Source organism: Leguminivora glycinivorella, chromosome 1 (genome assembly GCF_023078275.1).
Source record: "Leguminivora glycinivorella isolate SPB_JAAS2020 chromosome 1, LegGlyc_1.1, whole genome shotgun sequence".
NCBI lineage: Eukaryota > Metazoa > Arthropoda > Insecta > Lepidoptera > Tortricidae > Leguminivora > Leguminivora glycinivorella.
Window position 1 is genome coordinate 30,620,936 of NC_062971.1, and position 27,935 is coordinate 30,648,870.

The window sequence follows — 27,935 nt, forward strand, 5'->3', positions numbered from 1 at the left end:
AATTTCACATACATAAAAGTAAATTAAATTCAACACTCATCACAAAATAAAAAATATTTGCGACGAAAAAACAAATAAAAAAGCAAATTTAAAAGGTCGCACCAAGCGATCGCGTTACTTTTCAGCCTGTGCTCTTTTTACCTCACTTATTATTTGGCGCTATATGCAAATGAGTTCGTATTATTTGGCGCTATAATTTACAAGTGGCGTGGAGGGTGTAATAACTGTCAAAATTTTAAATGACATAAGTTACTTGGGATTTCGAGGGACATAAGGCATTCTGTAAATTGCAACAGGTTACGGGGCGGAGCTTAAAATTGGGAGGGACCCGCTAAAAACCTGCAGTCATCATAAAATGTAATTAATTATCAACAAGATGAGAACGTTTCTGTTTATTTTTGACTGTTCAGTTCAGAGACGTAGACGCCCTAAAAATCCAGACAAATATTGAGACTAATAAAACTAAAGACGTTTGAAATCATTGACACGGTACGTGATAAAGAAACAAATTAATTATGGTTTCTTTTTGTTCGCTTCAAGACATCTCAAAGGTTACCTTTCAAAATATAAAGTTTATTTTTGATAAAGTTGCTCAAAAAAAAACGTCACACGTCACGTCACGTCGGTGTTTCGCGTTTGCAATGTTGATTTTAGTAGTAATATTTTGTGAAATATTACCGAAATGCTAGGTTGCAAATCTGTCTTGCGAGGAAGACGAATTGTGCGGTCGCTGTAGTGTAAGTTAGTACTACTAGGTAATTGAACTAATATTACGTTATGACAATGAGGAGGCACACTCAAAGGTTATGACAGATGTCGCCATCTTATTAGTCCATTGCACAGATAAAGAATTTCATACGTGAAAGCAAGAAGATGATATTTTTTTCTCTCTCCCACTATGAATGACAGTGACATGCCTAGGCAGTGTGCCTCCTCATTGTCACGTACTTAACTCACCTTGCTCATGATGTTCTTATCATAGTAGTACCGCAGAGCCCTGGAGAGCTTGTCGTAGTTCATGGACGGCTTCTGCTTGCGACGGCCCCACCGGCGGGCCACCTCGTCCGGGTCGCTTAGCCGAAACTCGCCGTCGGTTGGAGAACCCTGCACAAAAATATAAAAAATCAATGAAAATAACAGTCTTAACGCGTTTACTACATGAATCTCTTTCGTAGACGCTTAAACGTGGGAACTTTACGTTCATAAGTAATAGACTTAAATGCGTTAGTTAAGCTTCTAAACTATAAGGGTTCCTAGTTGACTACGGAACCCTAAAAAGCTTGTCCAGATCTGTACCCAGACAAACATACAAAATATTTTTGCAACGCAATCTTCTTCTTCTTCCTTGCTCTTTCCCACTTTAAGTGGGGTCGGCTCTCCTAATTACTGTGCGCCACGACATTCTGTCGAGGGTTGTCGGGTCAGGTAAATTATTGGTTTTAAGGAGCTTGGCCATGCTGGTCCACCATGTTGACGGAGGGCGTCCTCTGCCTCTCTTTTTCTCCGGCAGGTCGAGAGCTCTTTTGACGACATACTCATCATCCCTACGCATCACGTGCCCAAACCACCTTAGACGGTTTTCTGTAAGCTTTTCGGGTATTGGAGCCACCTTAAAGCTGCCACGAACGTACTCGTTTCGGACTCTGTCTAGACGCGTGACTCCTCCCGACCATCTAAGCATCTTCATCTCCGTCGTGTGAAGTTTTTGCACGTTATCTACATTCACCGGCCAACATTCCGATCCGTAGAGTAGCGCTGGTCTTACCGCCATCCTGTAGACTTTTCCTTTGGTACGAACCGGCATGTGAGCGTCGCATAGGACTCCGGTCAACGATCGCCACTTTTGCCAACCCACATTTACTCTATGTGCTACATCCTTTTCTATATTCCCATCCTCAGAGCGTACCCCGTAAGCGACGCGATTTTTGCAACGCAATATATATTTTTTAAATTAAAGGAAAAATGGAAAAATTCACACCTCCGGCAGGACTCGAACCTGCGACCTCTGGCCTTGCCGGGGCCATCACGCTTCCAACTGCGCCACGGAGGCCTGCTGGATGTGTGCGAATTTATCCATGCCTTCCCTCAATTCCCAACCGCCTTAGACCGTTTTCACATTATCCGATCCGATATCGGATGTCGGAAGGATTTCAATAGAAAAAATCCAAGATGGCGCCTGTAATGTATGGGATATCGGTCCGACATCCGATATCGGATCGGATAATGTGAAAACGCACTTAGGGTGGCATTATAGCAAACATCTACCCGTAAGAATAGATCTTAACAGGCACTGGCGAATTCTCAATTTACATTGAGAATTCGCCAGTAACAATGTGCTAACCCATACTAAATTTGTTTTTTATCATCGTCTGCGAGCGATATTACATATTTTTAAATTAAAGGAAAAATGGAAAAACGCAATATAATTTTCCCGCAGTATTTTCTAGTGTCGATTAGATAAGCGTATCGAAAACATTAATAAGGCCTTCGATAACTAACATACAAACTATAGCGTGTAGCCCTGCTACGAACGTTTTGCTACGTCGTAGCAGGGCTACACGACTCAATTTAATTTTCTTATTTTTCGTTGATTACAATAAACTTTTTAACAAAAAATAAAACCGCCTTCAAAAATAAGCGCGTTAGAAAACACGGAGAAACTAAAAAGCAAAAAAACCTTTGAATTCAGATTTCTTATCGGATTGCAATAATCTAAACATACAAATTATAAACAAATCAATTAGATATTTTTGTAGTCGGTACCAGCCCTGTTCCTCGCCTTGATACTTATTGCCTGTTTGCCCCACCCAACCATACTCAGGCTGGCCCCGACTCCAAAAATAATTGATTTGTTTATAATTTGGATGTTTAGATTATTGCAATCCGATAAGAAATCTAAATTCAATGATTTATTATTTTTTGCTTTTTAGTTTCTCCGTGTTTTCTAACGCGCTTATTTTTGAAGGCGGTTTTATTTTTTGTTAAAAAATTTATTTATTTATTGATTTTTAGTGGTTCCTATTGATATTATAAGTATCAGTCCGAATATGCGTACAGTAGTGAAAGAATTATCCTTTAACTCTTAACCATTGAGGAGTTGACCTTCCATCATCAGCTCAGCCACATAAAATTATTACCATCAAGCGAAAATACTGGTGTACCTTTGAAAAATACACTAAAAACATTACATGTGCCTATAACATTTGAAGAGTTCCCTCGATTTCTCCAAGATCCCATCATCAGACCCTGACTTGGTGGCAATGGACCATCTCGGGGTTATATATCGGGGAGCCTTTTTTGAAGTCGGTTAAAAATGAGGTCTAGGCACGTAAACATTTATGGCGCTAACTACATACAACCTATTAGTTTCTCAGAATCTTTTTTTCCATTTTCAACCCCCGACGCAAAAACGACGGGGTGTTAGAAGTTTGACATGCCTGTCTGTCCGTCTGTCTGTGTGTGTGTGTGTGTCTGTCTGTGGCATCGTAGCTCCCGAGCAGATGAACCGATTTCGATTTAGTTTTTTTTTTGTTTGAAAGCTGTGTTAGTCGGGAGTGTTCTTAGCCATGTTTCATAAATATCGGTCTACTATGTCGCAGTCGGGGTTTTTTTCAAAATTTTAATTTTGTGGTTATGTTAGTTCGTTTTATCAATTGAGTTATGATTTTACTCATCTGCCCTTACAATCATATTTTGCGATTCTAGAAAAACAACAGCATATTTATGAACACAATGTATCACTCACCTCACCTCTCAGCAGATGCCACTGATGCCAGGTGCTCCCTGCACCAGCTCGTCCAGCAGGAACTGCCAGTTGCACTTTTACTCATCTGCCCGCCTCACCTCACCTCTCAGCAGTGATGCCAGGTGCTCCCTGCGCCGCCGCCTGCAGGCAACTCAGGGCCGCGTACGGGTCTACAACTACAGAAGTAATGTGTCACTCACCTCCCAGCAGATACCAGGTGCTCCCTGCGCCAGCTCGTCCAGCTCAGGGCCGCGTACGGGTCTACAACTACAGAAGTAATGTGTCACTCACCTCCCAGCAGATGCCAGGTGCTCCCTGCGCCAGCTCGTCCAGCAGGAACTGCCAGAGTTGCACTTGCCCGCCTGCAGTCGCGCCGCCGCGGCAACTCAGGGACGCGTACGGGTCTACAACAATTACAAAAATAATAAATAATAGTAACTTGTAAACATGTCGAAGGAACACAGACCAACTCGACTATTATACGGAATATACGGATTACGGAAATACGGAGTGAAAAAGATCACTGTACCCTGATTTCAGTTGCACTAACGCCAAAGAGTTAGGTAAGATGCGTCGGTACTTGTGTAAAGCTTTCGGGATATTCATGGCTGAAGCTGAACACAGAACTATTACTAAAATGAAAACTATAATGAGTCCATAATAGTTTTAAGAGTTGTAGACTATGACATTTTGAACATGTTGCAAAAACTAAAACTGCTCAAAAATATGTACGGTAGTAGCCAGCTTGCGAAATTTCACAAGAATAGGGTAATAAATGCGTCATGTAGAGAAAAACGTCCGGACATAAATACGACAACATTTGAGACAAACATACGAGACCTACGCTAAATGTCTGATTACTTAAAAGGTGTAATTACAGCTTAAGTCTAGCGATATAATTTTTTAACAGTATTTTACAAGGTAGGAATACAAGTAAAAAATGAAAAATAGCTCGTGATCCTCGACACATCTTTGTGATCTATTCTGGTTGATTAAATAAATGATATGATATGAACACGTCATCGTGGCACGAATATCGGCTAGGTCACCTAATGCATCTGACCGGCCTAATAAATAATAAATAAATAATTATAAATATAAATATTATAGGACATTCTTTCTTACACAGATTGACTCAGTCCCACAATAAGCTCAAGAAGGCTTGTGTTGTGGGTACTCAGACAACGATATATACAGTATGTAAACTAACGAAAACCATTTACTGTAACCCGTAAATGTCCAGGTGATACTGAGAAACTTTTACTATGGGATCAACCCCGAAATAACGAAAATATCTTCTGACAGTTTCATAGGTAGTTTTATTTTATAGTAAGTATTTCCTATGGGAGAGTAAATTTTTATTTCGCGTTTTGGGTGTTGGTCCCATAGTAAAAGTTTCTCAGTATCACCTGGACATTTACGGGTTACAGTAAATGGTTTTCGTTAGTTTACATACTGTATAATATACAAATACTTATATACATAGAAAACATCCATGACTCAAGAACACTGTTTGTACGCCTATTGGCAAGACCATGGTGATTCTATGTATTTATTGTTATGCTCCATCATTGTATTTACCCATGTTCTACATCTAAAAAAAAAAAAACTGTGCTCATCACACAACACAAATAAATGCCCTTACCGGGATTCGAACCTGGGACCGCGGCGTAGCAGGGTCTCTACACGCTAGGCCAGACCGGTCGTCAATAAAGATAAACAGCAAAATATTTCAGAGTTGGGTATAATACCTACCATGGTAGAGATGATGTAGGCGGCGGTCGCTGGCACTAAGCCACAACATGGTGCGACCATTACAAGAGTAGGACAGTCATATTTCACGTTTGTTTAACCACTTTAACCGTCACTAACAAACACACTAGTCTATTTAAACACACACACACTCACTTTTGAATCCCTTTGTTGGAAACAGTACACGTAAAATAACAATTAACTATAACACAATAAAAGGAAATGTCAAATACGTATTTAGATAATTGATTTAATTTTATAGATTCATAAATGATATATTATATGAAAGTAAATGCACTGTTCCCAAGTTTAAACAACAATATTCTTGACTTAAAATTTGAGAAAAATCTCTACAGTATTTTCACTACACGTATTCAATACTGTAAGCAAAATAAAAAGTCGCTTATTTATTATAAAGATTAGATTTCCCGACCGGATGTGCACACGGCGGGACCGGAAGCCGCGAAGTGACGGAAGCGGAACCGGAAGCGCCGCCCCCGCCCGCCCTTAAGCCAGATAAAGAAGCCCACTCGTGTGCTAATGAGGCCATTAAACAGGTTATGGGTACCATTCACCCTCGCAGAAAGTAAAACTTCTTCTGTTGGCGAACGCTTTAAATTAATAGTTATTTGTCATACAAGAGCGCAAAGTTGTATTTTAACGCCGAGTGTGGAATTGAAAAACGAGCAAGTGAAAGGATTTTATAGTGGAACCACGAGCGAAGCGAGTGGTTCGAGAATAGAATCCTGAGCTTGCGAGTTTTTCAATACACGAGAAGTAAAATACATTTGCACTCGTGTGTAACACAAAACTTTTCCCCTCACTATAGCGAGGAAAGTACAACGCAAAAAACGCGTTTATCACTGCTTCCAGTAGTTCCACAGGTGGTAAAACATCTTCATCACTAGATTAACCCGCTTTTATCAATTTTAAAGCAGAAAATTTGCCTCTATTCTAGGTCAAATTACTTTATCCACTAGTGGATGAAATGCGTTTTTACCCGCTGATATTAAAGGACAAAACACGTCTTTCCGAGCTAGTGAGGGGAAAAGTAAATTAAACGTGCCTTATTAAAATGTATACCGGATCCCTTTGATTTATTTATTTAATGTTTATTTCACAAAAGAAATACAACGTCCAATAAGCGTAAGTAATGCCACAAGGCATTCTCTACCAGTTAAAGTTGACTGACATAATGATTGCCACTGATTTGCCAGATTATCATTAGTCATAGTTCTGAAACGGTTAAAATTTTCAGGGTGTTCGTTTATGGCATCTATAGTTAGGTTTGTTTTATGGCAATCCTGCGAAGTCACCCGTTTTTGAGAAAAACCAAATTATGACTAACACAAATAACGTTACTAAACAAATTTTGATAAAGCGTGTCTTACTTAAAACTACTTTTAAAAAACTTACCTCATATTAAAAACTAATGCATTTAAATTCTTTTAAGAGATGTGATAGACAGATACCTAGAGACACAGTAAATCATAACCCCTCATTTTGCGTCGAAAGTTAAAAATAATATCTAACCTCTGTTGCACCCTTGCACCAGACAGTACGGCACACTTATAGTGACTAACTATCGAAATAAGTATTTAAATCAAAGAAAAACATTGAACGCAATAATTGAATAAAGTCGCAACGAATAATGCACGCGACAGCCGTAAGCAGTGTTAATCCCGCTAATCCCGTAGATCCCGGGGTCCCGGGCTCCCGGTGCGCAGTAATCCCGCGTTATTTGACGGCGTCCCGGAGTGTGGCTTACTCAATCTTCATCACAAGTATGGAAGGGGAAACACAAATTATGCAATCAATTTACCTCAACCACACGAGCATTGCTATATGTTCTGTTCTTTTAGAATTTGTGACATATTTTGTTAGCATTCATATTCAGTCGGGTCGGTGTCCCACCCAGGGCACAGAGGTCTCATAATCTGTGGCCGGAGCGCGAACTGACATGATGATTGTTTTCTGTGTAGCTTTAGCGAAGTTTCACCATTGAATAATCACTAATCAACACACAAAGAATTATACGAAAATGGCATGACTGTAGGTAATCGTAATATTGAAACTAGCGAGAATCTAGATCAGATTTGTAAACTGCGAATAGCACCCCATGCGTCAGAAGCTCAGAAGCATTACCATGCATAATGCATGCGGGGGCAATATCGGGGCTTCGCTGTCGGGGTCCCACCCAGGGCTCAGAGGTCACGTAATCTGTGGCTGGGTCGCGAACTGACATGACAATTGTTTTCCGTGTTGCGACAGAGATATTTCTTTATTTAGGTGGGTAATGCTTACAGCTTACCTATGCAAAAACTGCAAACACTTTTTGGCATAAATGTACGTAATACGGCCACAATTTCAATGAATCAATTTTTAATCATTTACGTAAGCGCCAATTACGTAAGGAAAGACCTAAGCCCTCCTACGTGTATACATACAACACGGCTGGTCAACTGTACTGCCGTGAGTGTGATCGAATTTTTAAGAGCAAGTTTGGCCTGGATAGCCACATAAGAGCTCACAAGAGGGAAAACTCTTGACTGCTGAGGTCGCCGTCATCGAAATCGATGTGGAGGACTATATATATAATAACGTACCTAATAGGTATTTACTTATCCAGGTTACGAACATGATTCACTTGACCTGATGAAAGACACCTCGATGCCCTTACAAAATGAATAAATTACAAACAGCTCAATTGCTGGATTCCGTTTAATCGGCGATATATCACATACGTGACCGAAAAAAAGAGTATAATTGAGCTGGGGTTTTTATTAAAGTAGATAGACAGACAGAAACATGGCGGCGGACGCTTCCGAGAAAATGTTTAGAACGGATTTGGCAACGGCGGCACGAAGCACAAGAGAGCGCGGGGAACTTTAAATTGTGTTAAATTAATATCTGAAGAATTAGTTAATTATAATATTTTCGAACCTCCATCTTAAATAATAAAAGTCGCTAGGCGAGTCAAGAAGCTTAGGGCAAAAAATATTTTTAAGGGATGAAAATTACGAAGTAGGCAACAGCGGGGGCACCCGGGGTTGGGATATAACCGTTAGATGCAAATATTCAAGAACCATCAATTATTTTAAAAGTTACTATATGAGGTTCACCGAAATACTCGAGAGTCAACCCAGAAGTAATTTGGCACCTTTAGCTATAAAGACACATTGTAGTTTGTATAGGTACTACTTATGAATCTTTGAAAGGACTGATGGTGATGGATGCCTAGTGTGTTATAGCACAGTATAATAAAGAGTGCTATCGTACAGTATGGCCACTCCCGCTCCCCGCTGAAAGTGCCGCCTACCCCCTCTCGGTTACCTCACAGTTACCGCCTGTCAAAAACGCGAACAGCCGACCTGTCATATTTCACATGAAAATACAAATATAATATGAATATGAATATGTACAGTCGAGTTCATAAACATGTGTACATTCTTTATCTAATTCCAACGAGTTAAGGTGAAGAAATGTACACATATTTATGAACTCGACTGTAATTGTGACATTATTCACCCTGATGCTGCAAATCACTGTTATACTGGAGGTACAGTGCATTACAATGCATTACAGCCTTGTGCCTACAACTTAATTATTAGTTGAATTGTTACCGACCTAATCTGTACCTATGTATCATCTTCATCAATCAGGTAGGAATAAATGGGAAAGTGTGTGTGTCTGTTTGTTTGTCCGTCCTTCACGGCAAAACGGAGCGACGATTTGTCGTGATATTTTAAGTGGAGATAGTTGAAGGGATGGAGAGTGACATAGGCTACTTTTTGTCTCTTTCTAACGCGAGCGAAGCCGCGGGCAAAAGCTAGTATTATTTATTTTGAAAATTCAGACACAGCTTCATTGAAATAATGGCAAATCAAATTAATTTAATTTATTAGGTACCTATATTAAGTTAGTTGCACTTATTTATTAAATTGATAACACAATAATATAATGATATCGATCGGTCATCTAATTGACCGCTCCGTCTTATCTTTTAAGGCATATCTTGCGATAAGCAGGCGGGGCCGGCGCAAGGCGGGACTTGTCCTCGCGGCCCGCCCACCGGGCCCTCCTCCGAGCCACCGAGGGCCACTCTAGCCCCGGCTCTCGACACAAGAACCTCTGACATCAGTGACATACGACGACTATTTAGGTAACAAGAACCTATGACATCGATGGACTGTTGTGGAAATAACTTTCCCCTCACTAGCTCGGAAACACGTGTTTTGTCCTTCAATACCTGCGGGTAAAAACGCATTTTATCCACTAGTGGGTAAAGTAATTTGACCTTGAATAAAGTCAAATTAACTGCTTTAAAATTAATAAAAGTAGGTGAATCTAGTAATAAAGATGATTTACCACCTGTGGAACTACTGGAGTCAGTGATAAACGCATTTTTTGCGTTGTAGTTTCCTCGCTATAATGAGGGGAAAAGTTTTGTGTTAACTCGCTTCGCTCGTGGTTCAACTATAGAATCCTTTCACTTGCTCGTTTTTCAATTCCACACTCGGCGTTAAAATACAACTTTGCCCCCTTGTATAACAAATAACTATTCCTATGTTTGATAGACTGCCTTTAAAACGGACACTACTGTGATTTATTTACTACATCTAGAAAAATCTGACAATCGATGCTGCTTTGCCAACCATACCAATGTTAGGGCCAGAAGTATGGAAATTCGTGTACCAAAAAATTCGCGAACGCTAAATTCGGGTGACACTGACAGACGGTTTAGTTCAAGGTGAGCTGGCAACGAATTTGATAGGTTTTTCAAGGGTTGACCCGTCATAATTTCATGAAAGTTTAACTTTTAAAATTAATAACATTAGCACCATGACTATAAACTCTAATAATAAAGACGTTTCAATAGTCAGCAGGTTTAACGTAGGTATTTAAAAAATTATGAGTGTTATTTCTAAGTTGAATCTAATTGATGTACACCTAAAAGTTATTATTTCAATTAATTTGCATAGATACTTCCCACATTCGCAAATTTCTTGCCCAATGGTTGACTAGTAGAGAATGCCTTAAGCATTAGTGCAGTAAGTCCTCCATTTGTATTTTTTTTTTAATTGTGCAATATAATAAATACTTCGTTTTTGTTAGAGAGCGTGTTTGTTGCAAAACTGCCAAACGAAAATGTCACAAATCAAACATAAACAAGTAAGTTACGAACCACAATTACTTAAACTAGTAAAAGTTAGTAGGTAATAGACTTACTAGCTATAGTTCCTAACACTGAGTAGATATAGATAAATTGTGATTCACTCAATTTGCAAAAGTCGGTTTCAAAATAGATCCGCTACGCTGACCTAGTCTATCATGTAAAGTCCACTTACATTAGTGCCTAATAATATAGTCATTATGTAACACCTTTTAAACATCGTAATTCGTAATAGTTACATAACATCCTATTCTGCCATTGACTTCTCTGGTTAGTCATTCGTCAATGATTCATAAGACTAAACTGTGCATCAGTTTATTTGATCAACTCTCATGGCAGCTAAAATGTGTATACTCAGCGGAGCTAGTTGCATTTGGGGTTTCCCAAAGTGCAGTAAGCTGGGTTTACAATATGGCCGATGGCTGGTGTTAAAGAGCTGAGTGTGAATGGATCCTATGAATGAGCAACATATCCCATCTGCCTATTATCTTTAAATGCATAAATAACATTTTGTTTTTAATTTGGAACTCTTATTTAGGTTCATTGATTATCTAGTTATAAGTAGGTAGTTGCCCAATAAAAGTTCATGATACATTTTAAGATATGTTCGCGGGGTGTACCAGTGAAATGGAAAGATAATATAATATTATGCTACACAGTTTGCAATAAATAAACAACTGTAGGTACAGGGTGTAACTAAACTAAACGTTACATTACGTTAACTAGTATGAGCTGTTGTGCTTGAAATAGATAGTTAATATAATTTTATTAACATATTTGAATGTTACCCGGTAAAATACTGCTAATTTTATGTGGTAACCTAGCAATCAGGAACTGATTTGGTTGTTAATTCTCTAAACATTATCGCCTAGATAAAGAAAGGAATCGATTCATCAGAAAAGGAATTCCCCACCAAGATATTGCTGCATCACTATATTCACTGTCGAAGCCCGAGGTCACTGGTCAACCGTGGAGGTTTAGTCATAGAATCATTACCAACTCATAGGCTGACAAATAGCATAATTTATCATGAAGGTTTTTATGCTAAAGGTAGACTCAATGAATACTTTAGTGTGTGGCGAAAGAACAGGCGAGATAACAAAGAATACAAAGATAGATCGAGATATTAGTGACTAACCTGATTGCTTATATTAATTGGACACGTTAATGAGTATAAAAGTAACAAATGGGCCAGTGATTCCAATTCACATTATGTCAGTACATAATTATGTATGTATATGTGATATACATACCACCATTTCACCATAGGACCACCAGACAATCGGCAATGCGGCATCGCTTCACGGCTAGTATTCCAAAAATACGCACTAAGCGTTTCGCTTCAACATTTCTTTGCGAACCGCCAAGGAGTGGAATGCCCTGCCTGAGTCTGTGTTTCCTCATGAATACAATCCAGGGTGCGTAGCCGAATGGCACTAACGCTCACGAAACGCTCACGAAACGAAACGCTATAGTAGATATCTATCTCTATCGCTCGTGCGTATTGGCGCGACAGAGCCGGACTAACTGGCGCGGCGTTTCGTTTTCGTTTGGCGTTGGAGAAATGCCATTCGGCTACGCACGCAGGTCTCTTTAAAGCAAGAGTAAATAGGTATCTCATAGGTAATCGTGCTCCACCGTAGACTGCATCATCACTTACTCGTACCATCAGGTGTGATTGTGGTCAAACGTCTGCCTATTCATACTAAAAAAAAACACTGATATGTGAATCTGTGGGTGTGATGTGAAATGAGGCTGTGATATGAAATGAATGCGAGGTGATTTAAGCATATTATGGCTTTATCTTAAAACAAGAATGTGATTCCTTTTTACGACGCGGGGCGGGTCGGGTTACATATATTGGCTAACACGATTTGACGGACGTAAAAAAATATAGTCGGGTTGAAAATTTCAATTACTTTGCTTTTCCACTTCGGGCACAAGTGGGCGATTCGTGCAAAATGTTTGCGTGCAAAATGTTTGCGTGCAAAATGTTTGCGTGCAAAATGTTTGCATGCAAAATTACGAATGTGGTGTTGAATGTGTAAGAAGGATCCGACTATCAATTTGTTTGTAAAACAGTGTGCACGTGTGGTGTGTGAGGTTTAAAAATCACCACTTATTTATGCCGGTGACTGTACCTACTCGTATAACACCAAGAAAAATAGAAATAAACATTGACTTAACAACACAATTATGCAAAAAAGATTGTAATAAAGATTATGATCCCTTATTGTCTCGCTAGGACGCTTGATCCTGAAAACCATAAGTTATCCAACAGCGTACCGTAACCGTGAGAACCTGAGAAGTCCGCATTCCGCTATGATTCAGAGGAGAAAGCCTGGAATCCGGTCCCTAGCCATCCTAACCGGACACCAGCCACATATGACACCCACCTAACTACGCGGGTCAAGGCAAACTGGCCGTCTGCCGAGACACTCCAGTGAGGCTGTGTACCCAATTTAGATGAGCTAGGTAAGAGCATATGGACCCAAATATAATGGTTGGAGGAACAGGTCTAATTCACTTGTCGAAGAATCTTAAATATGCAATGTGACGGTCTTGTTTTTAGACCTATTGATTTAATGATTTTTATGGCATGTTGGTCAATTAATTTTGTGAATGCGAATGTATTTTATTCAGGGTGGTATAATGTTAACAGTATGAGGTAAGGTAGTAAATTTAATTATGTGTCCGCTACGACTTTATGTGGACTTTATATTTGCGATAAACACAAAACCTAAATACCCTTTGGCAAAACTTGAACTTGGTGAACACTTAATACTTAAGTTAATGTTATAAATGTTATAATTGAGACAAATAATTTCAGCCCGTCAAAAAATTTGTAAATAGCACAAGATTTTAATACCCTAAGTAGGTAATCATACCTATCCTATATTTTTGAAATATTAGTGTTTAGGTATCTCTAATTTATATAACGACAATTAAATTTATAATTATATCGCTTCGTACATAATAAATAAGTAGCCATTTTGATTAAGTTCGGCGCCTCGATCAAGTGTTCGGTGTTCCTGGAAGAACCCGCGCAGGCGCCACTGGCCGCGCCAATTCGACGCATGCGCAAGATCGGACACATTTGTATCATCCGATTTGTGTATTCTTAAAAACGATTACATTTATATATATATTGGTATTATTGGTTTATGGAGTGATTTATGAGCTGAAAACGAAGCTCTTATGCTTTTCAGTGGTAGACAACGTAGACATAAATATCTATATGTACTTATAGTCAGGAGAGTTGGAGAGAATGGTTGACTCCACAGCACTTGACATTGATGAATTGAAGAGCGAATGTCTAATTGTTAATAAAGTTAACACTTCTGGCACTGAATCAGTGATGGTTAGCATTGTGTACTTATTGGATTCTCGGTCAACTAAAATTATTTCATTAAAATTCTGGTGTTTCGATACATCATCCACATAAACACTAAAACTGTAGGTACCATTATACGGACAACACGGCTTAAATTTAAGGTAAGATAGAATAGATAGGATAGTGATGAAAGTTTCGAAAAAGTGTTTAATGCCATAGAACCCCTCCTCACCAATTACGTGGCCTGGCCGAGTAAAAGGCAAACTTCACTAACTTCAGAAGGCGGTGAGAGTGAGACGGGAGATCGAGTCCGATTGAAATAATGATAATCCTCAGTAATGATGTACCGAGAAAGAACAAGATAAGGTAGATACGACCTTTTGTATGAAGATGTAAAGTGGCACATTATAATAACACCCGTCGCCAATGGCGTGGCGGCGACATGAAACGAACGCCTCCGTAACAGCGAGCTTAGAGGCCAATCTTGTTTATTCTGGGAGGTCCAGTGCCGGCCAATAATTTTATTTGGTTTGCCGACCTCTTATTATGAGATAAATTGTTTCCGATCGCTTTGGCGGAACGGGGAGGAAAAGTTGATAACTGCATGCTTAGCACGAATCGGTCGAATTAAGTATTCTAAGAATGAAAGAACAGATAAGCGTCGGCAATACTCACTAGGAGGCAACACTTAGTGAGACTCACGCCGTGGCTTGCGTGGGCGACGGTCGCGCGATGGTCGCGCGACGGCGATGCGACGCATACGAAATCAAACCTTATCGATATGGAAGTATGAGACGCGACGGCGACGGTTGCGCGACCGTCGCCCACGCAAGACACGGCGTTAGGTAGATAGTGGTAAGACAAGAAGAAAAATAGTGATTGGACTTGCCACAGAAAACTAACTAATGAGAAGCATATATTTAAAAACCTGTAGTGGCTAAAAGTTCATTCCATAACCTAATCACAAAATTAAAATTTTGAAAAAAAAAACCCCGATATAGTGGACCGATTTTCATGAAACATGGCTAAGAACACTCCCGACTAACTCAGCTTTCACGTTCATCCGTTTAGGAGCTACGATGCCACAGACAGACACACACACACACACACAGAGAGACAAACAGACAGACAAACAAACAAACAAACAAACAAACAAACAAACAAACAAACAAACAAACAAACAAACAAACAAACAAACAGACAGACAGACAAACAGACACGTCAAACTTAACACCCCGTCGTTTTTGCGTCGGGGGTTAAGTAAAAAGAAACAAATGTGTTTTTCTTTGGTTTAGGAAATATTTAGGAGATTTCATAGCATCTTCAATATAATTATTTTGTGATCCGTCACGTAGGGCTCGTGGGTACCAACCTTTTGCATCCCATGGGAAAAAATAATTATTGTTCCCTTGAATTTTTGGTTATAAAAGTTAACAAGTCTAGATAGGTAGCAAGTGTAGCAACAGATGGGACGACTGGCTTACAATAGAGATTGTCGTGGTAGCCGTTAAAAAAAGGATACGAACCAGACACGACAAAAATACTCGCGACAGTAATCGTCTGGTAACTCACCGTTTTAACCGAATGATTAAGATTAAACCCGCCACGTGCGTTGCAGATTAATTTAACCAGTAACACTTCTATTAAAACGAACGTGTGAAAAGGGTTCCGTTTTTGCCAAATGTTTATTGGAATATGTGCATATTTCTTTATTTTCTGGAAACAACAGACAATGATGAAAAAGTAACGCGCGTGTTTGCTCAACTTGCACGTAAACGCAAAAGTGAGCGTAAACTAAGATCTAGCGAGTCTGTTATCGTCCTAAAACTAATAGGAATAGAAGAGACCATGCTGATCAGGATTATCATCATGATGTTTTCCTTTCCTCTGGATTGAAATAAATAAATAAATATTGGAGACACCTTACACAGATCGACTTAGCCCCAAACTAAGCAAGGCTTGTACTATGGGTGCTAAGTTGAAAGTTAAGTAAGTAAAAAAGTTGTACTCTTATCACTTTTTTTCCTCAATATCTGGGCAACCGAGCTTCGCTCGGTTCTGTTTCGTATCCTTGACATGTGTCGCCATCTAGTTCAAAAATGAATAGTACCTACATCGAGCGAAAGAATTCTCAGCCTTAACAACACAACTACTCCACACGAGATGGCGCGCATTTCGCCACAAAAACTCAAATAGTGTATTTTCTATTCGTTTTAGCCTTGACCTGTGTCGCCATCTAGTGTTTGCAATAAATAGTACTTACATCAACCGAAAGAATTCTGTCTTAACAGTACAACTACTGCACACGAGATGGCGCGCGAAGAAAAACGCATGAAAACTCGAAAATTCGCGTTTTCCGGGACCTAAGGATAAGTTAGACCGATTTTTCACCCCCAAAAACCCCCATATAACAAATTTCTGCGAAATCGTTAGAGCGGTTTCCGAGATCGTCAGTGTAAATAAATATATATATAAATAAATAAATAAATATACAAGAATTGCTCGTTTAAAAGTATAAGATTTATGGTGTTCTATTCTGACAGGGTGTTTTAATTACCATTTCCATTTCATCAAAGACATTTCCGAGCGCAAATTCACAGATTTAATCTATATTCAAAACCAAATCACCGTGTGCACTATAATATTTCAAGTAGGTACCTACCTATTTCTTCGCACCTCCGGAACTTATCATTATTTTCTAACCCCAAATATAAACGTTATTGAAACTCCTTATGAATTTATCAGCAAGACTTAACTTGGCACTGCAAAGTTCCCTCACCTCATAGTTATGAAAGAGCTTAAGACCCTAGTTTACTTAGTGAACATAAGTTCTTTTATATGTATGTAAATATTGGGGTCCATTAGCAAGTCAATGGTGCTCTGAGGACAAGCGGTTTCATTTCGAGGGTGATATGATATTTTATTTGAAGGGCGGGATTCAGATAGGTATTTAGTGATATTTATGGGACTGACTGATAGGTAATTTAATGAACTAATGAATTAACTTTCGTTAAAATACATATATTTAGGTATATTATTTTAGACGTGTTCAGATATATTTTCCTTTTCGAGTTATTTATTGGATTTAATTAAAACACACAATTTGCTTTATAAGATTTTTATTGAACGTGTTGTCAAAAATGCAACAGAGAGATAAATAGGTAAGTAGGTACTAAATTCTTTTTAGGGCAAGAATACACCTTTGTGATAATTTATAATCTTATGAATATGCGTAAATCGCTCTAAAAGTATCTGGCTAAAACGTTATTTTTTACCCTAAGACAAATCTGCAAATCCTATATCTGTGGCTAAAGAGCGCCATCTGTGGGGGAATAGAAGAATGAATGCAGCTTACTTAATAAAATGTTCATGAATTTACGTAGGTAACAATATTCACCTCAAACATTGCAAACAAACCCGCCCATCTCAGTGTCACGTAATCGAGTTTGTAAACAATATTTAATTTTAGTTATTTCCGAGAACCGTGGACACGTGGTCGTCATTGGCGCCAGTCGCTGCCAAAACTGGGTGCCCATTACTCACGATGACTTCTCTAGTTTGAGTCAACGCTCCGGAACCTGACTCACACTTCCGAGAAACGGCCACTTCCGTGTGATCTGTGAACTGGATGAGCCTTTGATTGCTCTCAGGTGTACTGCCATTATCAACTTCTATTGATATATTTGAGTACCTACTTGAGACATCAAGATTATTCTTGCCGCATAGATAAACTTACTTCGTCGTCTATATGGAAGATAAAGTAGGCCTACGTATAATGTGCCGTTTTCAAGCAAATGGTAACACATTGCCATCTAATCATAAGGACTACCTCTAACAGGTAATTAACAGTAATTTGTATAAGAATACGAACAAGTTTCGTCGTTATGGTAAAGAAAATCATAATCTTTTCCCTGAAAACGTCACAGTTTATGTTGTTCTTAGTAAGGTGCAGCGGTCTAGTTTTTCAAATTTTCATTAAAATAGCTTGTTCATTATTGAACCTAGAGAACAGAAACTGTTTAAATATGAGCGCGTGCCAACGTAATAGGTAGTACTCTTGTTTTTTTTTATGACAACTATCTCAACCTTTGAATCTGTATTATATTAATTCGAGCGACTAAAGTTTGAATCAAGCGGCGACCCCGTGACACACAGCCCAATAATCTTGTTTTTCGTGGCACGCTCCAAGTTCCTGACATTCTTGGCAACGCCGTTGTATCCGCCAAAAAGAAATATACATAAAGTCGGTCATTTAAACTGCTAATTTGCTCATCCAAATAGAAACTCGGCCTTCATATATCATCTGCCAAATTTTAAAGCGAGTGACCCCTGACACACGGGCTAATAATGTTTTCGGCACGCTTCAAGTTCCGTGCATTCTTGGCAACACGTCCGGATCCGGTTTTCCATTCGCCAAGATTTTTACTCGGCGCACCATCCTAATATTTTTTGGCCGAGGGAGTCATAATAATTGTAGGTAATCGGAGGTCAGAAACACTGGTTGTAAGGGAATGTGATCGGGTAGTCAGGTAGTTTTGTGAATGTCTCTGCGTTCCTCTTATCTATCAGGACGCAGTATGACCGTGATTCACACATTAGCTCAGTGATACTTTTTGGCAGATGCAATAAAATCCAAAGTATTGTTATTGCGGGCACGCGAGAAGCGTGCTGTGAATCAAAGTCCAGGCATTTTATAACGTAGTCGGAATGATTGAGGCGTGATGTTTCTTTCTTTAAGACGAAAATGTATCAAATCCTATATCAAATCTTCTTTACATAGAGGCCTAATTTAAAAGTTAGTTGATGTGTTTGATATTTTCTCATTATTTCTTAGATTGCCTTGTGACTTGTGACAATGGTTAATTCCTTACATTGATGGCATTTGTGGGAAGGTTGCGCAAAATTGTAACTTGCTATACCTAAGCTAACTTGGGGAATTTAATAATGCATTAGGAACTTATCTTAAGTGTTTTCAATCTCCACTGACCCTCGCCCTAAGCATGACAGTGTAGGGTAATAATGAGCTGATGATTCTGTTATAGATTACATTTTACCCCGTTTTTGGGCCCTTTTCTTTGATTCTGCGCCTCTGGTGGGAACTGGGGGCCAATATTTACTTAGTTTATCTTTCGTTTATTACGAATTAATGCGATCCACTGATACAGTTCTTTAGATAGAGCTTTTGATAATTTTGACAGGAAATTAGATTTAATAAATTATTCTCGACGTGTATGAGTCAAGTTTGTTACTCGTGTTATTTATATTCCAAAAACAAAATTTTAAAACATACGTACTTATCTTTTTTGAAATGAAAATCATGATCCAGAAAAAAAACTACTGTTACATCCAGACTTAAAAAATAATTACCTACTTTACCCAATAGTTAAAAACGCCGAATAAACAAAAAACCGGCCAAGAGCGTGTCGGGCCACGCTCAGTGTAGGGTTCCGTAGTTTTCCGTATTTTTCTCAAAAATTACTAAACCTATCAAGTTCAAAACAATTTTCCTAGAAAGTCTTTATAAAGTTCTACTTTCGTGATTTTTTTCATATTTTTTAAACATATGGTTCAAAAGTTAGAGGGGGGGGGACGCACTTTTTTTTCCTTTGGGAGCGATTATTTCCGAAAATATTAATATTATCAAAAAACCATCTTAGTAAACACTTATTCATTTTAAAATACCTATCCAACAATATATCACACGTTAGAGTTGGAATGAAAAAAAATATCAGCCCCCACTTTACATGTAGGGGGGGTACCCTAATAAAACATTTTTTTCCATTTTTTATTTTTGCACTTTGTCGGCGTGATTGATATACATATTGATACCAAATTTCAGCTTTCTAGTGCTAACGGTTACTGAGATTATCCGCGGACGGACGGACGGACGGACGGACGGACGGACGGACGGACGGACGGACGGACGAACGGACGGACGGACAGACAGACATGGCGAAACTATAAGGGTTCCTAGTTGACTACGGAACCCTAAAAACACTCAACGCATTTAACGTCAAAACTTCAACATATATTATGTATCTGCAAAGTTGCTCTTAATAGTGCTTTCAATGGCATAATACAGGTCACGATAAAAGCCATCATAACGACCGTAATAGTCGATAAAACCATAATTATTTACACCCAAACTGCACCAGATGCACCGCTGGAGTCGCCCATATAGCGCATAAGGAAAACGAACATCGAACAAGATGCGACGCACTATGCGATGCCCTCTCGCTGCCGTCCGAGAAAAGAAAAAACAAACGCATTCCTACAACTAATATGGCTGTACTAGAGGCTGTAGACCCTTTAGTACAGAGCGGTATATTACTTATTCATAGCGAGATAAAATTACATACGATAGTTTTTCAACGATTAGGTAGATAAGATAGGTAATAAATAAGCTCCCATGAGCCGTGGCGAATGCCAGGATAACGCAAGGAGGATGATGATCTCTTCAAATGTCCTAGGTAAGCTTGAAGGAAGCCCGAAATTGAAGACCGAAGTACAAATAAATCTTTAACGCTTTCCCAGACCGGGATATCTAAATCGTTATCAGTAAGATAACGTTATCAGTAGGTAAGTTGGTCGGATTATACGAGTAGGTTACACTCAGCAATACTATTGTCATAGCAATTTAGCAAATAAACTTCAATGCTGAGGGTGTTTTTTTTAGTGCACTTCTGCAGACTATGCAGCTGACTGATGTACCTTTTGCGTAACGGGCGGTGACCGGACCTGCGCGTGAGCAAGGTCAGTTCTTAAAAGCCAAAAGGGCACATGTCACATACATTCTTCGGTGCATTGTTTTATTTTCAAGTAAAGTTGCCGATGCAGACTATGCATCGGGCGAAATGCATTCCTAACTCTCCAATAAAAACAGGTCACGCATTAAGTTTTTGGAAGCAACGGGCCCTGGGACTCGTGGGAATGTAATAAAAAATACACACTTCTTGTAACTGTTATTTTACAGTATATGTATGATATGCTATGTATGTAATCTGAATTGGAGCGTCATTTTGAAAAAATACTAAGAAGTAAGAAGAATTCGATTTTATCGCAGAGCAATATTCTATCTATGTAGGACCTTAAATGTGGAAAGATATAGTTATACATGTATGTATTATTTTGGCACATCCATTGACAAAAATCTGTTGAAAGTTATGAGTAACATGGGAACATTGGGAACCAAACAAGGTCAAACTATCTCTTTATTTCATTAGAATTTCAAAAATATCATTCGTCATGAATTGCCCAATTTAACCTCAGCAGTTTCAAATGAGTCACACATCTCTGAAGATCAGTTTCGGAAGTGATTACTTCCGCAATTTCGTAGAACGGAACGTAATGCGTGCAAGTGCGCTGCGCTGACGCATCGAGGGAAACCCCATGCGCAGTGGCAGCTTCCGAGTCTTCCGACGACAGATTTGATTATTTGGTTGGATTGAAATAATCTGGAAACAAGTTTCAGGCATCATTAAGTTTAAGGCATGGAAATATTTGCTTGAGGGATGAATAAAAAGTATTTACATTATATGGATGAACATGTGATCCTATAAGTATGTGACAGCTCCTGTAAGTTGCTTTTGGATAGACTTAATAAAAAAAAATGTTTTTTACGGTATTACTAGTATAATACGACAACATAATAAAATCGACGGATTTTAACGTTGTATAGTTTTATAATTCTTATATGCAACTTTTTAAGACTGTGCGGCGTGATTTTAGCCACAGGCGAGGTAACACAACATTATGAATCACGATAAAAATCGACTTTCATTCATATTTTGTAATAGTTTTTAGTCAAGTGGCCGAGGCCTCCAGCTATTACTGCTAATCTCGTCGCAAATCGAAGACGTACATTCGCCTCATTAAGACCAGTATAGAGTGATCTCCAACTGCGTACGGTTGTTACAATCACCAAGGTCATATTTACGCTGGTTGAGTGCATTGAGAATTGTCAGCGCCAGCGCACATGCGCGTAATTACGCTCGTAGCGGTTCCACGAAGCCTGACTCATGAATGGACGGGATGAATGGCGGTGACTCACGGCCATTCATGAGAGCGGCGCCGCGGTCGCTGCCGCTCGCCGGTAGATGGCGCTTTCATAAGGAATGCGATATGCGTGCGTATCTTCAAACCGTTTGCCGCGTTTTTTGTTACGTTCTGATTTCATTTGTTTCTGAACGTATTTGGTTATTTGACCTTATTTAAAAGCTACCAATGAAGCTTAGCCACTTCAAGCCTTCGAGGGGCTTCTTCAGTACACTTCGGTGAGCACCGGGGACACTATCCCATATGTATTGTTGTTTGGGGGACGCCATGATCGCAAAATATATCCCCATGTCGCCCAAACCCCCATTTCTGGAGATTATCCTTTGATCGACCCACTCCCGTCCTGAATCTGTTAAGAGCTTTCCAGACTGCCTAATTTTCCTTTCCCCCAGCACGGGAAGCATGGTCGCGCGATAAATGATAAAACATCTGGCCGTCCCTATCGCACTTACTAATAGTGCGATAGGGACGGCCTGATATTTTATCGTCTATCGCGCGACCATTTCCCCCAGGACTCCCAGGAGGCAGGCGTACCTACCGCTGGTGTTATTTGAGGCGATGTATCTTTGAGTTTGGAGTTCCATGCATTGAGGCGAGCTTCCCGGAGAGTTCGGTGCTGGACGACGAAACTCTTCCGGGACTTTGTAAAATTGTAAGTAATTCGCCATCTAATCTTTTGTTTTGAATCGTATATATAAATGATAACTTTTTATCAGAACTTAGTAACACAACTTGGCAACTAGTTAAATTACACGTGTACTTGTTGGATTAAGTATTATATGTAGGTAGATTATCAGGTCTAGACATCATAGTTACTAATTTTTGTTTTTATCTAAATGGATATATTTAGAAAATATAAACAGCTTTATCTATAGGCTCTATCATATTAATTATTGCCAAATATAATCATCAATCGATTGCATCAGCTTGAAGTTAATCTGTTGTTTCTAAAAATCATTTATCTAAATGTATATATTTAGAAAATATAAACAGCTTTATCTATAGGCTCAATCATATTAATTATTAACAAATATAATCAGTAGATTGCATCACCTTGAAGTTAATCTGTTGTTTCCAAAAATCTTTCGTATGGAATTTTTCCTTAGAACTATTTTCTTCATACTATACTAACTATCACTAAACTACATATTATAGGTACATACATCAGAATTACAGCGGCCTCTTGACAATAGTTCATATATTTCTGGTCATGCTTCAATTGTTTCTTAAATTTTTAAAAAGAAAAGTTAAAGGTTTTGAATTAATAAATTAATAGTTTAAAAAACACTATAAAACACGCTTTTATAAATGCACGTAAAAGCCAAAAATAAATTATGGATCGTTCAAGTTGTCTCTATTTGTGAGCTGAAGTTTAAAAACTATGTGCTTTTAATTATAATATTTGATTGTAAAAGCGTGGGGCGCTGGAACAGGAAAGACTTTTTGTATAACCACAGAATATATAAGTATAACTTGCTGATAAATCAAATTATGCTATGTTACGGGAAGGAGGTTACACAGATTGACGCGCTAACTGGAGTTGCAGCATGACTAGTAGGTTCTACATTAAACAGTCAAATCAATTAAAAGTCAGTGTTCAAAGTAGGTACCAGTTTGTCGAACTCAGACAAAATATGCGCTAGTAGCGAGGAGAGTCGACAGTCACCGACACTTAGAACGCCGCTTTTTTCCGGTAATCAAAGTACAAAAGGGGAAAGTGTCTACAGTGACAGGATGCAGAGTTCTTGTTCGTGAACGAGATATCTTTGGTTCTCTTTGGTAACCCTTAGGCGGCATATGTAAACGTTATGTTCTTATGCAACTTCATTCGCCAGGAAGTTCGAATTAGTATTTGTTTACAAGAAAGTCTTTCCTGTTCCAGCGCCCCACGCTTTTACAATCAAATATTATAATTAAAAGCACATAGTTTTTAAACTTCAGCTCACAAATAGAGACAACTTGAACGATCCATAATTTATTTTTGGCTTTTACGTGCATTTATAAAAGCGTGTTTTATAGTGTTTTTTAAACTATTAATTTATTTTATACTTTTTAGTCATTAATAATGAAATAAATACCTTTTAACATTTATACATAAAATTATTTCAAGTAGGCGGATTTTACATGCCATTTGTGGCTTAACGTGTACTTATTGCTAATTGCTACTTAATAATAACTAGCGGCTACCTTCTTATTACGGTATTATCATAAAAATGTTTATACCTAGTAAGTTATCCGTAAAAGATAGACAATATAGACATGTGCCATCGCGGACTTTTTGAAGACATTAGAGAGACATACTTTCGCCATACATTGTTTTGAAGCTCTCAGCTAGTGGGATTTTGTTTGACTCGATTAGAAAATATTGTCACATTTCAACTAATTCAAACAAAATTTAAGTATTTCTTTTTTGCCGAGCCCCCCTTTATTTGCACTTAAGGGTCACAGGAAAACCATTACCCAACTTATTTTAAATACAACGTTGATCTTTCTTTTATGCGGGGGGCTTCGCCCCCCGAGCCCCCCTTTTCGTTACTCTTAAGGGTCACAAGAAAACCCTAAACCAACTTATTTAAAATACAACGTTGATCTTTCTTTCATGCGGGGGGCTTCGCCCCCCGAGCCCCCCTTTGTTTGCTCTTAAAGGTCACAAGAAAACGCTAACCCAACTTATTTTAAAAACAACGTTGATCTTTCTTTTATGCGGGGGCTTCGCCCCCGAGCCCCCTTTGTTTGCTCTTAAAGGTCACAAGAAAACGCTAACCCAACTTATCTTAAATACTACGTTGATCTTTCTTTCATGCGGGGGCTTCGCCCCCGAGCCCCCTTTTGTTTGCTCTTAAAGGTCACAAGAAAACGCTAACCCAACTTATTTTAAATACTACGTTAATCTTTCTTTTATGCGGGGGCTTCGCCCCCCGAGCCCCCCCTTTGTTTACTCTTAAAGGTCACAAGAAAACGCTAACCCAACTTATCTTAAATACTACGTTGATCTTTCTTTCATGCGGGGGGCTTCGCCCCCCGAGCCCCCCTTTGTTTGCTCTTAAAGGTCACAATAAAACCCTAAACCAACTTATTTTAAATACAACGTTGATCTTTCTTTCATGCGGGGGGCTTCGCCCCCCGAGCCCCCCTTTGTTCGCTCTTAAGGATCAAAATAAAACCCTAAACCAACTTATTTTAAATACAACGTTGATCATTCTTTCATGCGGGGGCTTCGCCCCCGAGCCCCCCTTTGTTTGTTCTTAAATGTCACAAGAAAACGCTAACCCAACTTATTCTAAATACAACGTTGATCTTTCTTTCATGCGGGGGGCTTCGCCCCCGAGCCCCCTTTGTTTGCTCTTAAAGGTCACAATAAAACCCTAAACCAACTTATTTTAAATACAACGTTGATCTTTCTTTCATGCGGAGGGCTTCGCCCCCCGAGCCCCCCTTTGTTTGTTCTTAAATGTCACAAGAAAACGCTAACCCAACTTATCTTAAATACTACGTTGATCTTTCTTTCATGCGGGGGGCTTCGCCCCCGAGCCCCCCTTTGTTTGCTCTTAAAGGTCACAAGAAAACGCTAACCCAACTTATTCTAAATACAACGTTGATCTTTCTTTCATGCGGGGGCTTCGCCCCCGAGCCCCCTTTTCTTTACTCTTAAGGATCACAAGAAAACCCTAAACCAACTTATTTTAAATACAACGTTGATCTTTCTTTCATGCGGGGCTTCGCCCCCGAGCCCCCTTTGTTTGCTCTTAAATGTCACAAGAAAACGCTAACCCAACTTATCTTAAATACTACGTTGATCTTTCTTTCATGCGGGGGCTTCGCCCCCGAGCCCCCCCCTTTGTTTGCTCTTAAAGGTCACAAGAAAACGCTAACCCAACTTATTCTAAATACTACGTTGATCTTTCTTTCATGCGGGGGCTTCGCCCCCCTAGCCCCCTTTTCTTTACTCTTAAGGATCACAAGAAAACCTTAACCAAACTTATTTTAAATACAACGTTGATCTTTCTTTTATGCGGGGGGCTTTGCCCCCCGAGCTCCCCTTTGTTTGCTCTGAAAGGTCACAAGAAAACGCTAACCCAACTTATTTTAAATACTACGTTGATCTTTCTTTCATGCTTCCCCCCTCGAGCCCCCCCCCCCCTTTTTTTCTGTTCTTATCTTCCGGCACCATCATCAGGCCTTGAAACCTAATCGTAGTCATAGTTCATTTCAAGACTTTTCTAAGAAGCCCTAAAACAGCTATGATACGATGTTCTATCATGTAGTTCCAGTTCATATCTTCCGGCTCCATCATCAGACCTTGAAACCTAATCGTAGTCAAAGTTCATTACAAGACTTTTCTAAGAAGCCCAAAAACAGCTATGATACGATGTTCCATCATGTAGTTCCAGCTCATATCTTCCGGCTCCATCATCAGACCTTGAATTCTAATCGTAGTCAAAGTTCATTACAAGACTTTTCTAAGAAGCCCAAAAACAGCTATGATACGATGTTCTATCATGTAGTTCCAGTTCATATCTTCCGACTCCATCATCAGATCAGCTCAACAGTACCATATTATTGTATTGTCATCGGAACTACATATAGCTGCCAATTTTCATTACGCTACGACTCCTGGAAGATGGTTAAATTAGCCTCCGCAGATTCCATTACATACATAGTTACATACACGACGACCTAATAAAAGCGTGTTAAAAAGAGTATATTCATCTAAATAAAATACAATCAAAAAGTACATGGCATTTCCGAAGTGCCTAAGAAAAAAAAGAGTGTAAAGTGCCAACAAAAATACTTGCTCGGCACGCAGGTGACGAGTTATTTTTTTTTATAACGAGAAACTAAGTATGTGTGATAGAACAGCCCCATAATAACCAAAATGTTAAGTTGTGGACACCATGGATAGAAAACATTCCGGGCAACCAGAAAAGTGTTCCTCGGTTTAATCACCTCAGCTCGCTCAGTATGTAAGCGAGGTAGACTACCTTCAGTACTTATAGATTTGAAAAGCGTTAAAATTAACTTATTTTACTATAAAACCGAGGTTTTAAAAGAATGCCCCAAAGTTAATAAGAATGCTTGAGAATGAATATCATGTGTTCCAACAAGACGCAGCTCCAGCACGTACGGCAAATGGCGTTCCAGCGAGGTTTCAGACTAATTTGGCAGTTTTTTAGCCGAAACATGAATGGCCGCGCAGCATGCGTGATGGAGGTGCGCGCGCAGCAACCGCGCCTACTGCTCGTTGCCGTCTTGCCTACACACGACTACTACTTACTGTAAGGTATAGCGACGGTGGTGCTGGGAGCCTGGTGGTCGGGCAGCGGTGGCGGCGGCGGCAGGCCGGCGGCTGCGCAGCGTGCGTGCTGCAAATGCGCGCGCAGCAACCGCGCTGACTGCTCGTTGCCAGAACACACCTGTAAGCACACATAAACACAATTTAGCCACCTGCAGAATATTTGAAAGCTTTTATAATCGATGTGATTAGATTTTCTCAAAGTTTTTAGCCAATCAGTTTTGGTGTCTGTAAATCGGAACAAGACTGCCGAGAAAGAGAAAGAGGTGAAAAAGAGGGAGATCATACCTCCAGTCATTGTTGACCGCTGGTGACTGCCGGAGTAGAGTAGTAGGTACAGGTACGTTCGTGGTGCAGAGAGACTGAAAAGGTGTAACCCCTTAAGCTATATTACCTTCAGCATCTACACATTAAGGCCGATAGCACACCTAGGACACTGATGGCGATCAAATATCCTAGCACACAGTCTAAACTCATGTAGGTAACGCGTATTATGCTTGTATGAGTGAAATATGACAGGTCGATTGTTCGCGTTTTTGACAGGCAGTAACTGTAAGGTAACCGAGAGGGGGTGGCAATACTG

At 39.4% G+C, this 27,935-nt stretch overlaps 1 protein-coding gene across 1 annotated transcript in view; it reads right to left on the bottom strand.

The window, feature by feature from the left end:
- LOC125242366 (DNA-binding protein D-ETS-6-like) overlaps window positions 1-27,935 on the bottom strand; it is a 35,733-nt gene that overhangs the window by 642 nt on the left and 7,156 nt on the right. The window contains exons 3-5 of the mRNA XM_048151172.1: window positions 27,335-27,473; window positions 4,037-4,149; window positions 958-1,104 (exon numbers count right to left, since the gene is read on the bottom strand). Of these exons, the coding sequence (XP_048007129.1) occupies window positions 958-1,104; window positions 4,037-4,149; window positions 27,335-27,473 (399 nt within the window). The remainder of the gene's footprint in view (window positions 1-957; window positions 1,105-4,036; window positions 4,150-27,334; window positions 27,474-27,935) is intronic.